Source organism: Solenopsis invicta, chromosome 14 (assembly GCF_016802725.1).
Source record: "Solenopsis invicta isolate M01_SB chromosome 14, UNIL_Sinv_3.0, whole genome shotgun sequence".
Lineage (NCBI taxonomy): Eukaryota > Metazoa > Arthropoda > Insecta > Hymenoptera > Formicidae > Solenopsis > Solenopsis invicta.
The window spans coordinates 17,253,644-17,269,085 of NC_052677.1; the positions used below are offsets into that span (position 1 = coordinate 17,253,644).

Here is a 15,442-nt window from a genome sequence, read left to right on the forward strand (position 1 = left end):
ATCCTCTAACTGAAATTGTATTAAATATTTCCGTAAATTGTCAAAAATTCATTCGTTTCGCGTATACCGAGCGAATTATCGCCAGCGAGGTGGAAGCGATCCGTGTAGAAATTTCCCTCCTCGATATCGTCTTCGGTGTCTCTGTACGGCTTTGCAAAAACAGCCGCGTCGAATCGTTCCGTACACGACTTTACCGCACACCCTAGTAGAACTCGTCGGTATTCACCTACGAGAGCTGAGCTACGCGACTCGCCTGACTCACAATTGCCACGCCTTCGTCGAGTCGAGGTAAAATACTCTTTGTTGCATCGGGCGGGAAAACGCGTTGCACCTCGAGACAGCGTGTCGTGTTCCACCAAAGTCGCGATCAGGCGACTAAATTAAACTAAAAAGTGGGACGAGACTCGCGTGAGAGAGTAAATACGTCAATTGGTATTTTCGCAATTATCGCGTACATTTGCATATTTATCTAAAGCATTTGCAATACATTTCAAATTAAATTTGATCGTGGCTTCGCGTACCCGGTGTTCAACGAACAATGGTGTCTCTCGGTTTTGCATGTACTAAATGAAAGAGTGAAGAAGAGACAAGCTATTTACTCGGAGAGAAAGTCGACTGTGCACTATGTGCCAGGGAGAGCATATCGTATCTTCGTAAAAAAAAAAAATTCCGTCGATTCAAAGGCGTGACTTACGATTACGTTACGCATTTTCGTACGCAAGGATTTGTTTATCTATTAATATCACGTAAACATTTTTGAGATTGCGAAATTCGTAAAGCATTTATAAAGTTTTAATTAAAGCTCGTTTTGCCTCTTATTAATTTGTGTGACTTTATTATTTTGCATTGATTAATATGGAAATTTGGACGATACGCGTCGTAGCGCATTTCCGTTTTACTTGTTAATGAGAAGATATAGTTTTATGCAATCAAAGTATTTAATACCGTTTCTCAACAACTAATAGAAAGTAAAAAAAAAAAAAATGGTTTTAAGTAATAGACTATATGTATATAATAGCAATTTAAATAAATATAATTTTTTAATACAATTCCTCGGACGAATTATTGGACGTAAAATAAATAAAATCTTTTAGATTTATAAATGTAACTGAATATTAAATTAACAGACACAGTAATAATTTCAATGAAATAATTTCTTGGATAATATTTATTTAACGACATTTAATACACACGGAGAAAAAGTTCTTAAATTTTAATATTTATAATTATATTACTCTAGAAAAAAAAACTCAAATTAAATTAGTGGTTCTTGTATTAAATAAATATATATTTACATTTAATACATATTTTGTTAGTACTATTCGAATAAATATTTATTAAAATTTAGTTTTTCTCTCAGTATGTAATATATATATTTAATATGTATATATTTTTTTTATATCTAATTATAGTTTGAATCAGAGATAATACGTGGATCTCCGCTTTACTGTTTCATTAATTGCTGCGAGAATCTTTCACGCTGTTACGCATTTTTTTAATCTTCCAAAAGGACGCGTGCAATTAAATTGTTCGCTCCACAAACTCGATCCTTGTTAAACGACATAATACCAGCTCATTGAGCGGGAAATTGCCGAATCTAACTGCCGAGGGAGAATCGACAGTTATCAAGTATTTTTCCAAAACGTGGATGAAGAAGAAACCGGTAACACAAATTAACCGGCAATTCAATGGCATTAGTCGACTAACGGATTAATCATTCTATTTTCATTGTGGTCGCATTTCTTTGATATTCTTAAAACGCGCGCGGCATACTTTCTCAGGCGATTGCGGCCGTCTCGCAGGTGTCCCGTAAGGATACCTTCGCGGCATCCTTACGGATGATGAATGCAGGTTGTTATGCTTTCTAACGGCAATTCGCCAAATCGTTCCGAGTGGTCTGCATTAGTCCGCGATTCGTCACGAACGCGATACGTCCAATCGGAGCCCGCGATTTTCGGTTCCCCGTGGTGGATTCCCAGCCCGCGACGAAAGCCGTTACATTATTTCCACGGCTTTCTACCAAATAACGTACCTTAGATCGTCGATCGCATTAAACAAAAATAGGCTAACGAAACTAACGGATTAATCGTTCCATTTCTAACTACCGAGCGCGCGGTTCATGCTTGACGAATAATCATGAGAAAATTGTCGACTTTTTTTCTAACAAGGGAAAATCCAGGTGTCTCGTAGATTTTGGAAAAATTTAATATTGAAACGTAAAATTACGTAGAATTTAATATAACAGTAATACGTAATGTTTTTTCAAGTGTCGATGGATCACAATGGGTTAAAATTATAAGATTTTGGAATGACTGTACGCACAAGACATTTCAGCGAATTTCACAGAATCAGTTTATAATTCGTAATACTCGAGTGTTAACTCTCTCACTTGCAGTTCATATTATATAATACATATTTAAGAAATAATTCAATAAGTTTTAATTTTACAAAATTTTCTATTGTATTGTTATTTTTTAAATAAATTTTGAATAACAAAAATATACGTAGAATCATAAAATAATTTAAGAACATAAAAAAAATGTGTATTGAGAGAAAAAGCATATTATCAGTCGATCTCAAATAATAGAAAAGAAAACACCTTGAAACTCCAACCCTTTAACTCATTGACACCTGAATTTTGTATAGTATCAATTCTATATCTTAATTAAAATTTCCAAAATCCTTGATATATAGTACATATCTGGATCTCCTCTTACAGCTGATTCTATAAGCGCGTAATATTATTTAATATTAAGCAAAATATTCTCTCTTAATATAATATTAAATAATATTCCTGAAATATTAAAGTGAAATTAAGTTTACGCAAAATATAAAGCTTAAACATGCTATTTATTATTATTAACTTTATAATATATTTTAAGAAATATTTTTTCCACTTTTAAATTTATACAATAATCATACGTGAAAACTTTCGAGATGGTGGATCTTGAATCTATGAAATCGCAATCACGATATCAAAGCCCCAGCATCTCTGATTCCACGGACCGATTGATTTCCATTTTCCAATGCGAGTTGCCTGTCGTCTATATAGTTCCTCGGACCTACCCGTGATTATCCGTAATCCCCGCGCAATGGACGTCATCGTTTGTTCTGTACAGGAAGATCAACTTCCGGTAGTTCCATCATCGAAGCGACTCGGATGGATCTCCTCTTATGTTTACACTTAGTCAACACGTTTTACGCATTTCGCATGCGGGACACGCGAACGCATGAGTTCTTCGGACGTGTCGCGCACCCGTATATCACGGAAAAACTTTAACGAGACGTGACTACCGATCGACGTTCGCTTAAAGCAGTTTAAAGCAGTGTACTCATGAAATCATTAATATAAAGTGATTAGTAACAATGTTCCAAAATTTAGTGTGGAATTATTTCATCCAACTTAAACGACCAGAAATTACAGAATGCAATTTCAAGAACTAAATTTTGAGGAACATCTGACACGTGAACATCCAGAAGGAATAACGGAAATACGTGAAAGTATTAGACGTGCCGATTTAGCAGAATGTTTTATATTCGATGTAGGAGATTCAGGGGCGAGATGTAAATATATTGACAATTGCTTTGCCAACATATTTAACGGAATAGGTTACTTAAAAGATCACTTGTGCAACCTTATTAGAAATGACGTTGCAAGGGCGCTTAAAAGTGCACGAATAAATCCAAACGCAAGTGCAAGTGCTAGTAGTCAACCGACTGTTGCGCTTTCGCAAGACACAGAAAATCTTCAAGAATGGAGAAATTCCGATAGCTTAGTACGGCGATATTTCAAATCAGATGGAAAGCCTTATGCAAAATGCAATATATGAATGCAATATATAAAAATCGCCTCAAAGGTCTAGCTTTGCAAGGGTTTGGGAGACACTTGTTACGTTGGCATACAAAACGAATAGATGACATAAGATGACGAAATTAGCCATCTCAATTTATCATCATGAAACCGATATATTTTTCCTCAAACCGATATATTTTTTCTCGCGTCTGTTATCTCTCTAATTGAATTGTTTAAATTAAAATTTAATCCGAGAGTTACATCAAAATGTTCACCAAAAATTGAAAATAGAAACAGCTTTAATTAACTTTTTGTTATGGACTAATTAACTTTTGTGACGGAGAACCGCAAGAAAATATTTTATTCACAGTTCACCTTCTTTCTATTTTTTCCTCTGCAAGTACCGAGCAGCGGTACTATCTTTTCTTATAAATTTTGTAATTAAATTTTTAAATCTAATTTTAAATCTAATTGCAATATCAAAAATAGATTAGATTTTAAAATTGACGAGTTACGAAAGCGGACACTCTTAAGATTTAAATTCTGAATGAGCAGAAATTGCACGAAAGGCTCCACGCCGCGATTGTATTATCAAGATAGAATATTTACTGGCATTTTAATAATGCACAATTCTATTTCTCGAGTCCGCAGAGCATATTTTATTACCCTCGTATCTTTAGTTTCCACGGACTCGTGGTAACAACCCAATCAGAAAAACAAAATCACGATAACGTTAGAACGACGTTACAACGAACCACGATTGAACGAAAAGTGACTTTTAATAATCATTTTGACGATGATTTTTTATTCGACTTGGAAAGTCTTCATTTGTCAACGTTTGTTCATCTCCAATTTCGAGCTTTCCACGTCATTTCGTAATCTGCGAGCGAGTGCACTACAGCACTTACAGCGAATAGGATCGATGGCAGTCGATAAATAATGCATGACTCTCATTCGCACGCGGCGTTGTAAGGCTGTACTCGCGAGATGACGACTGGCTATCCTCTTCGGAGGAAACGAGATCACGCTCGCGCGGCACGGCGAAAATCTCTTCGCACCTTCTTTCACGGGAATAAAAATGAATACCCGTGTAATCCCGTCCGTAAAAATCCGGCTGTTCGCGGCATCCGACATTTACTGGGAACGGATACTCTCTTAAGATTTAAATTCTGAATGAGCAGAAATTGCACGAGAGGATCCGCAAAATTGTATCATCAAGGTGGAACGTTACTAGCATTTTTATGGAATTCCAACATCGAAGATACTTGATCAAGATACGGTATCAAGATTCTACGGAATAGACGCAAGACGTTTCTTTGGTGTCAAGGATCTATGAAATGCATGATTTACAAGAATGTATAATAGAACCTTACAATATAAAGAATCAATGACACCGCGTGGACCAAGGTTCCGCATATGTAAAATGTACACGTGAATGAACACGAGCGAGTCCTTTCTCACGCGTAAGCGCTCATGACAAAATCGTAGTTCATCCTTGGAGATAATGGCACGCAGAGAGAGGCGTTATGTAACACAACGTGTATGCTCGCAGTGATAAATCGTGCTTTTCTCATGGGTAATCTCGCTCGCGAGTGTCGAGTTCGTTCCGGAGAGTGACTCGAAAGAGTGGCTTTATCAAGCAACAAAGATTACGGGATTAAAAGGATTTAATATATTTATAAAGAATTTCAAACATATACACACATATGCACACACTGGGAAAAAAAAGTTGTTGGTTCGATTAAATTTTTCAATTTGATTGAATTTCTTTAGTTCAATTATTTTTTTGTATATTTGAAGTCGAATACATAATACTTGAATTGAAAAAATTTAATCGAGTAGAAAAAATTAGTCAAGTGAGCGAAAATTAAATGAAATTAATATATTAAATAAATTCTAAGAAAAATATTGTAGAAATATTGCACAAAAATTGTAGACATTATTTTATTTTATTTTTAATGTTACAAAAACTACTTACTTAAAACGAAAGGAAGAAACGTTAAGAAAACTTTCCATCAATTGTCGTCTGCGGTACAAGCAACGTAAGATTAAACACTCTCGTTGATAATGTGTCAGCACCTATCTTGTGACATATTGCGGCCATGACCGATAATGAAAATTAAAATGAACTCGTAAGGTAATCACTTTTCTCTCCTTTCTACCTCTCTCTCTAATTCGTTTCACTTATTCAAAGATTTATGGAGATAACTGAGATTAAAAGCAAACTTTAATACAAAGAATTTGTCCTCATCCAATGTCGTGATGGAAAGAAATTCATTAGGGGGCAATGAAAAATTGTAGAGCTTGCAGAAAACAGTTTTGTAGAGCTACATGTTTTACAACACTGAAAAAAAAAATTTTAGTATTTGACCATAATTGCGTAGGAAAATGATTGTGGTTAAAAGTTCCATTTTTATAGCTATTACTGTTACAAAGTTAGTAATAATAATCTTGCGTTTGTAATACCTATCAATTATGAAAAAGTTGTCCTACAATTTTAAAAATTCGGAAAAAAACCGTTTCTTTTTTTTTTTAATTTTTCCGCGAGTTTTCTTGGTTGTAAGTAAATTTTGCTTCCCTTGAGAAAGGAAACGAGGAAATCTACTGAAAAATAAAAAAAATTAGTAAATCATTTTCAGTAATAACAGTATAATATTAATATTCCAAGAATTAAAGGATTTATATTTGCGATTGTTACGATAACTATGATGAACCGTTCGACTAATGATCCATAAAATTCGCGAGATCTGCGAAAACTGTAACGTTAAATGAATATTTCATCGTTATGCTCCGAAGAGCGTTTTACATCGGACCTCGTAACGGGATCTCTTTTCTCTGTATTGCAGTTCTGGCCACTCTGTTGGCTATCTCTCAGGAAGCCCCCCAGAATCCCAGGCATCAAAACTACGTGGAGCATCCTCGCGAAGCCTACTTCAACGGTTCGGCGTTCCTGAAATTGAACTCCTTTGTATCGGTGCACCGTCACAGTAGCCTCAGCTTTCGCACGTGCGATCCTGGTCTCCTATTCCTACAAAAGTACAATGCTAATTCGATCAGTCTCGAGGTGACGCCCGAGGGACTGCTCTTCGTGGCTGTGGTCGATGAGCAGAGGTATCGAGCCAGGCTAAACGCCAGGTTGCTTAACAACGTCTGGCATAGCGTCAACTTGCTCTTTAGGCTCGGCAATCTCACCCTAAATGCCGCAGGACACACTCAGGTAAGTTCTGACTAAGGAACATAAAATATTTTGTTACATATGACATGTAGAAAATATATAGAGAATTAGTTTTTAATATTGATGTAACATCGAAGATACAATAAATATTATACTTTATTCGTCTTGGCCCATTTTCAAACAAATCAAATAGATCTCATAAACCGTGTTGTCGAAGAAATTTGTTTAGGCATTTAAAGTAAGAATTAACTTAATAGATTTAAAAATTCATGACCAAAGAAATTAGTTCAGCCAATCTTAATTTCGAAGAAAGACGCAGATGTACAGAAAACATTTTCTTTAGATGGTCGCGAATGCGACTTACAATTCCGCCATTCTAACGCTTCCCGACTACGAGGTGAACAGTTCGCTCATAGTCGGCGAAGGGTTCAGAGGTTGCATCCTGCAAGGCCCTGGGATTCTCTTCAACAACAGCGTCAATAACGGGGCCGTTTTCGGACCCTGTCCGTTGGATACCAAAGGATGTAAGAATCCATAATTCTTTTACTAGTATAATTTTTCCTCCAACTTTATCGTAGAGAGTATTTTTGCACCGCGATAAGCGTTGAGTAATCGCACACGAGTATGATAGATCGATAGTGCAGGTGCTATACAAATAAATAGAACACTTCTAGGCCAGAGTTACAATTGGTTAAGTCATCGCGTGATAATGCTGCAACGATAGATTAATGTCATCGCAACAAAGTATTCCTAGATGAGCTCCTACGTAATTGAGTGATAACGCGGCTAGATTAATATAAGAAAACGTTAGAGATAAACGAACAAATTAGAGGAAGCACAAGGATTTTCAGAATGATTTGTTTTCCTTTGTATAAATGTGGTTATTTTGTTATTTTAGCATATTCTCGGGAAAAAGTTTTTTATATATAATTATTAATTATATATAAAATATATAATTGTCCGTATATAAATGTAATTATATATAATATAATATACATTTTTTTCTGTTATTATTTCTTTTTTTTTATTTATTTGATTATTTATATATTTTAAAATATATTAATTATATTTATAATAATTAAATGTGCCGCATGTACTTCCAGAATTAAAAGTAGGAAGAATTTTGTTCCAATTAATTTTTTTCGTCTCTCTATCTCTCTTTGAAATAGATTAATCAAGATATTTTGTCTGCAAATCTTTTGCACATCTTGTAAAACGACTAGATTACTACAGGAAGAAGAAATGGGGAACAGACAGAAGAGAAAGAAAAGTATTTTAAAAGTAGCGTCGCACACGTTTCTACCGAGTGAAGTCTACACCCTGCATGCGAGTTTTGTGAAAAAATAACAAATTTTCAGGTGGAACGAGCGGTCTCGGAGGTGGCACTGGGGCACCCACCGTCACAGTCCCCGCTGTGGATTTCTGCCACCACGAGCCATGCATGATGCATGGTAAATGCGTGTCGCGGCAGGATCGCTACGAGTGCCACTGTTACGCCCGATACTCCGGCAACAACTGCCAGATTGATAATGGTAGACCTCGTCGATATTTTGAATACGCGGGGTTTACGGCGTATGTGGGGCAAGCGGATTCATACCCGATGCGTGCGTTAAACTGCGCGTTAAACGTTGCGTAATTACGCCATAAATGACACGAAAATACAGCGGCCTGCCGTTAAACTGCTTCCGGTTTTACGAAAACATCTCATGGAAATGTTACAAAATCAAATTAAGATATAAATTCGAAGATTAAATTGAATTTCAAATTGATGTTACATATATTTTTAAAATATTAGAACATTTGACACTATTTTACCTTGTAAGAGATTAAAATCTAATATAATTATTTGCTGCGCGATAAATTGGGTATGAATTTTGTCTTTTTTCACTGGTTATCACTTGCAAATGTATGAATGTTCTGCTTTGAAGTAGTCTGTAGAAACTTATAGAAACGCTTTTTCGCCTCGCATTCAGACATTTGTTTCAAAATCATACTCGCTCAATTACTTTAGATACTGTTGCTTTATCATCCTTTTCTCTTCACACTTTATCTTTTCAGAAAATTACTTAGAAATTAAGCATTAGAAGTTTTGCGAAAAATTGCGTAGTTAAACACGCGCGCGCGAATATTATCTCAAAAAGCAAATTTTGGAGACTTTATTTTAGTTAAACTATAGAATACGTTTAACATTTGTTTTATTTTTTTTCTATCTAAATGTCATAATTTTGTCAACAACTAGAGTACTAGACCATGCGCATAATGGAGAAATGTTAGATATTAGAAACAAGAATTAAAATTTTAGAATCAGTTTCTTTAATGAATATTGCATATAAACGCATAATGGATATTAAGGCCTAAATGTGTTATACGAGACACAACACGTCTTATTATTTATTTATAGTGGTATATTATTTATTTATTGAGGAAACTGATTTTTTTTTTTAATTTTAATTCTATCCCTTTACATAATATTTTTTCATTGTGCGCAGGGCTTTAATTATTTATTTTTATATTTAAAATATAATGCGTTTATAATTGTATTTATTAATTATTACCGGTATTATTAATAATTACAGGTATAACATATTTAAAAAAGGGATCTTTGACTTCTGCATGCAATTGTGTCAATGCCATCACAATTAACATCACAACCCTCATTTTTTTACTTTTGCGCCGATTTCGTCTTTCTAAAAAATATTTTTTTTTATATAAAAGATAACATTTTTTCAGGCTCACCCTGTCAGAATGCGCCCTGCCGCAACGGTGGCACTTGCAACGAAGATACGCGCGGTGATTTTAGTTGCAACTGTAAGCCTGGTTTTACCGGCAGTTTTTGTGAATCTCAACTGGGAGTACGATTGTGCGAGCAGAATCCGTGTAGAAACGATGGTATTTGTATGGCGCTAACAGATAACGAGTACAAGTGCCAGTGTCAGGCTGGCTGGACCGGGAAGAACTGTGAAACTAATATTAACGAATGCGCTTCGAATCCGTGCAAGAACGGTGGCATCTGCATCGATGGGATCAATAATTATACTTGCAGATGCGACAGGACCGGGTGAGTCTCTTCAAGAAGCTGAAATTAGACTTTAAATTGCAATCTATATGGTTCGCGTTTTCGGCATCGTTAAACTCATTATTTTACGCTATCAGTTTTTATCTTTACGATTATTTCTTCACAATTAGCGTTTTTGAAATCTTTTACTAAAATGTGTATGCTTTATTATTTTACGAATTCTTACGTGATCTTAATTCTACATATTGTAGATCAAGTCTTTGTCTAAAAGCTAGCTCGTGAACTAATTAAGTGCTTCCACCTTATCGTCGCGTTGATAGAACGAAAAGCCTAGATTTAGGTAGAGCTCTAACGTCTATCCTTTTTTGTTTACTCTCTGTGGAAGCGCTTTAGCTCGCAAGCCGGCTTTTGGATAAGCCTGTTCTAAACCGTATAGACTTTACACATGCTTCAAAGTTTTTTCATTCCTATAAATCTTAAATGCTATAAATATAAATTCGATCGATTTCAAATTCTGAGAGATTTTAAATCCTACGGAAGTGTGGGAGTATTGCACAAATTCATAGACTTTTTTTTATAAATGGCAAACGTTCTCCATTTTTTCTCCTTAGCTACGAAGGCGTCAATTGCGACGTGGACATCGATGAGTGTCAAGCGAACCCGTGCCTGAACAACGGTGTATGCTATGATTATTACGGTGCCTACATATGCCATTGTCCGACGGGCTTCGAGGGTCAGAATTGCGAGCTCAATCTGAACGAATGCTTGTCCGAACCCTGCGCAAATGGCGGCGAATGCGTCGACGATGTGGGCACTTACCACTGTAACTGCCTCCCAGGTTTCACGGGTCGTCATTGCGAACTGAGAGGTCTCTGCGAGAATGCAGCTTGTCCACCTAACAGCATCTGCGTGGAGGACGCCCATGGGCCTCAATGTGTCTGCAATCCCGGTTTTATGGGTAATCCGCCTAATTGCACAGTCAACTATTGCGCCAGCAACCCCTGCGCCAACGGTGGCACTTGTACTAGCCGCAGAGATGGTTATAATTGCACCTGCTCGCTTGAATGGAGAGGTAAAAACTAATCACTATTAAAATTAATAATTTGCTTGATTCAATGCTGCAAAATTATCTTAACATTAATCCAGTATGTGAGAAGTTGCCAAAAGAAATTTTTGAGTTTACTGAATATTTGAAATTAAATTTAAAAAAAATAGTAGCATATTTAATATTACACAGACCAAGATTTAATTCTCCGCAGACTATCCTGAACTTTACCACTTAATTAAAAAAAAATTATTTATTTGTGAATTCCCAAATATTTATTCGAAACGAATTAATATATTATAATTGTCTGTAAATGTTTTCTTTGTCAATTTTTTTTTATGTCTTCTCTGAAACAAGTTTAATTTTTAATCATGTTTTACTATAAATTCTATAAATAAAAGTTTTCTCAAATTACATTTAATTTACAATATTATCGATTTTTTAAAACACTTAGAATTTGTTATTTGGAAGAGAACAATATTTTTGCAGGAAAGAATTGCCAGATCGACGTAGACGAATGCCTGTCACAGCCATGCCAGAATGGCGGTATCTGCATTGATCGTGTTAACGGATACACCTGCAACTGCACCAGAAACTTCGTAGGCGATAATTGCGAACAGGAATACGATGCGTGCGTCATAAATCCTTGCCAGAACAATGGTACATGTACGCTGATGCCAAGATCGAAGAAAGAATTTGTTTGTGAATGTCCGCACGGTTTTGAGGGCAAGGTATTGTAATCATACATATTTTTTAGTTAGTAAAATGTACAGTACGTATATATTTTATGTTGTCTCTGTTAAAAAAAGATCAATAGAAAAATGATAGAAACGGATTTTAATTTACTTGATTAAAATTTGATCTAATTTTATAGTAAACATTTCAATTGGACACACATTTGAGCTGTTATAAAAAAATTATCTATTTCTATCGTTTTTTAACAATAGGTACGTTCCATTATTCATTTAGAGTAGTGAAAATCTATAATATAACGTGAACTAAATTTTCTATAATTTGCAGTGAATTTCAGAATGCATCCAATATCTTACGTGAAATTTAAATACAAATTTTAAATGTGCATATTTTTCTATACAACTCGATTTATCTAATCCAATCTGAAAATTATAATTTATAATTACAAAAACACGATAAAATCATCAGATTTTTTTTTTATCTAATTTTATCTTTTAAGCAGGAATATGTATAAAAGAAATTTTGACGCTAAAATGTAATGTAAATTTTATAATATAATTCAAGGTGTGCGACGTGAATATCAACGATTGCATAGGTGTAGAATGCCCGGATGACAAAGTTTGCGTTGATGGTGTCGCTGGTTACGAATGTAAATGTCGCAAGGGCTACAGAGACCCCAATTGCACGTTGATTGTAGATCACTGTGCGCCAATGCCATGTAATAACAACAGCACGTGCATCGATCTCGGTGAGGACGGGTTTGAATGCAAGTGCACTGAAGGCTTTCAAGGTAAGTATTTTGTCGAATTTGAGACAGTAGAATGACAATCAAGATTTTCGAGCTTAAAAGAATTATTTCTAAATATGTTTGTAAGGAAATTATTTCTAGGAATTATTTTTATCATTATTTTTAGTAATTATTTTTTTACTCATTAATTTATTATTTTCTTTATAATTTAGTTTAATTTAATTCATATTACTTTTATCTCGCTTTGGAAGAGAGAATAGCAATTCAAATTACTCTACTTTATTTCTTTAATTACTTTTGCTTAATTACATTTTTTAATCAATTTGATTATGATTTATCCGCAGGTCAGCATTGCGAACTCGATGTGAACGAGTGCGAGTTGCGCGGAAATTCTCTGTGCAACAACGGGATCTGCATCAATACTGAGGGCGGCTACGATTGCTTCTGCCGGCCAGGTTTCTCTGGCGATCATTGTGACATTAACATCGATGAGTGCCTGTGCGGCCCGTGCAAGAATAATGCTACGTGTCTTGATGGCATCAACATGTTTCAGTGCTTGTGTCAACCCGGTTACACTGGCAAGACCTGCGAGATAGACGTGAACGAGTGCGACAGCAACCCGTGTCACAACGGAGCGCAATGTGTAAACGGTATAGCGTCGTACACGTGCGTGTGCCCGGCGGGTTTCCTCGGTATGAATTGCGAGATCAACATCGATGAATGCGAATCGTCACCCTGTATGAATCAAGGAAAGTGCAATGATGACGTAAATGGTTACACCTGCGACTGCAGCGATACCGGTTTCGAGGTAGGAGTTTACCCAGTTGACACAGTTATGTGTTCACTATCCCTAAGCGCTATATTTTTTCCAATTATTGCTTTTAATTATATTTAATTCAAAATATTATAATTGATTCTTATATATAATTTTAAGCTCGTTTAAAGTAAAAGTTTATTAAATTTAATTTTTAATTATAATTTAAAATTTTCTCAATTCTAATTTGTAAGGGTCCACATTGCGAGAATAATATAGACGAATGTTTGTCACAACCGTGTGTAAATGGCGGACTGTGCGTGGACGACATTAAGAGTTATAAATGCCAATGCTATGCCGGCTACATCGGTAAGAATTGCGAAGTGGACGTGAACGAGTGCGAAAGCTCGCCCTGTCAGTACAATGGCACTTGCCTTGAGCGGTCAAATAAAAATCTTTACAAGAGCGAGGCCTTAAACTTACCTGCGATCTTCACTCAGGAGTTCAATTATGCCAATGCCAGCGGGTAAGTCTTTAAATAAATCTTTCAGCCAATTCCTGATTTTCCGTAGCCTCCTAAAAATTTAGATACCGTTTTCTTCATTAATTTTACCATTATTTTGCTTTTTTGAAAAGACATTATTTTACTTCAAAATTTCATTCAGAAATTTTACTTAAAATGCATAACGTTGCGGCATTAAGAAGATTACTTAAAATTTGTGACTCTCAGAATAGAGTCTTTTGCCTGATGTTAAGAGAATAAGTTCTCGAAATCTCAATAGGTATGAGTGCCTCTGCGTGCAAGGTGTCACCGGCAAGAATTGCGAGGTGAACATTAATGAGTGCGACAGCAATCCCTGCGGTCCAGGTACCTGCATGGATCGTATCGGTGGCTACACCTGCGAGTGTGACGAGGGCTACGAGGGAGATCACTGCCAGCACGAGATTGACGAATGCAAGAGATACAATCCCTGCGAGCATGGAGTGTGCACCGACGGTAAAGCCGACTATTTTTGCAACTGCGAGCCAGAGTACGGTGGCAAAAATTGTTCGGTAAAACTAATGGGCTGTCAGGGCAATGCCTGTCAAAACGGCGGCACTTGCTGGCCCTACCTAGTTGATGAGACCGTCCACAAGTTTAATTGCACCTGTCCCAACGGCTATCACGGCGAAGTCTGCGATTACGTGAGTGTGCTTATATTTTTTATTAAATAAATATTTTAACTTAATATATTTTAATATAATTTTATTATATAAGCAATAACACTTGGCATTTCACACACGAATCATTATTTTACAATTCATTTTTAACTAGCACAGAGGTCTTTAAATATTCAATCAAATTTCCGCTTAATTTACAAAAATTTCTTATTCTTATTTATATCTGAAAAAAATGTCTAATAATTAACAATCGTTGATCATTGAATATGAAAATATTTATCACTCACGCTTAATTATGCTTTATCGCACTCGTTAACTCTTTTTGAAGCGCTTCTGGCGAAAGAAGGTGCATAAGTGCGTGCTCTTCTTACATTTATATAAACAATGTGACGCGAATATCTTAAAACACAATTAGTCAATAAATTTACAGGTGACAACGATGTCTCTGAGCGGCAGCTCGTACGTCCTGGTGAACACCACACGTGACGAAGGCTACGATATCCAATTTCGCTTCAGGACTACCTTGCCAAATGGTCTCCTAGCGATCGGTAGGGGTGTGACCATTTATATTCTTCAGCTGGTGAACGGTAAACTCAATATACACTCTAGTATATTGAACAAATGGGATGGAGTCTTCGTCGGTAGTGGACTTAACGACTCCAACTGGCAGAAGGCCTTTGTGGCGATCAACGCGACTCATCTCGTTCTTTCGGCCAACGAGGAACAGACTATCTATCCCATCAGTCCCAACGAAGGTTCCAATTCATCGAATCATACGTCCTTCCCCACGACTTTTGTAGGCGGAAGTCACATAAGCTCTTTAAGCTTCCTAAGAAGATTATCTCGCTTACCTTCGTTTACCTTTTTTATCGGCTGCATGGAAGACGTCGTCATCAACGGCGAATGGGTACGTCGATCTTTTGTTAATCTTAATTTACTTCGATACATTTCTATTAACAAATGTATTTAAAGTCTCAGTTTTATTCAATTTGTATGATTCTTTCATTTGCCAAATTCTCAAATATAATTATAATTTTTCTACTATTTCTCTCACAAT

At 35.9% G+C, this 15,442-nt stretch overlaps 1 protein-coding gene across 2 annotated transcripts in view; it reads left to right on the forward strand.

Moving 5' to 3' along the window:
- Positions 1–15,442, forward strand: part of LOC105207675 (protein crumbs) — a 42,635-nt gene that overhangs the window by 18,854 nt on the left and 8,339 nt on the right. For both annotated transcript variants that reach the window (XM_026133993.2, XM_011177247.3), the window contains exons 2-12: positions 6,640–7,010; positions 7,312–7,492; positions 8,327–8,500; positions 9,699–10,026; positions 10,596–11,056; positions 11,519–11,760; positions 12,287–12,512; positions 12,815–13,278; positions 13,479–13,750; positions 14,007–14,409; positions 14,816–15,292. In XM_026133993.2, coding sequence (XP_025989778.2) covers positions 6,640–7,010; positions 7,312–7,492; positions 8,327–8,500; positions 9,699–10,026; positions 10,596–11,056; positions 11,519–11,760; positions 12,287–12,512; positions 12,815–13,278; positions 13,479–13,750; positions 14,007–14,409; positions 14,816–15,292 — 3,599 coding nt within the window. The remainder of the gene's footprint in view (positions 1–6,639; positions 7,011–7,311; positions 7,493–8,326; positions 8,501–9,698; positions 10,027–10,595; positions 11,057–11,518; positions 11,761–12,286; positions 12,513–12,814; positions 13,279–13,478; positions 13,751–14,006; positions 14,410–14,815; positions 15,293–15,442) is intronic.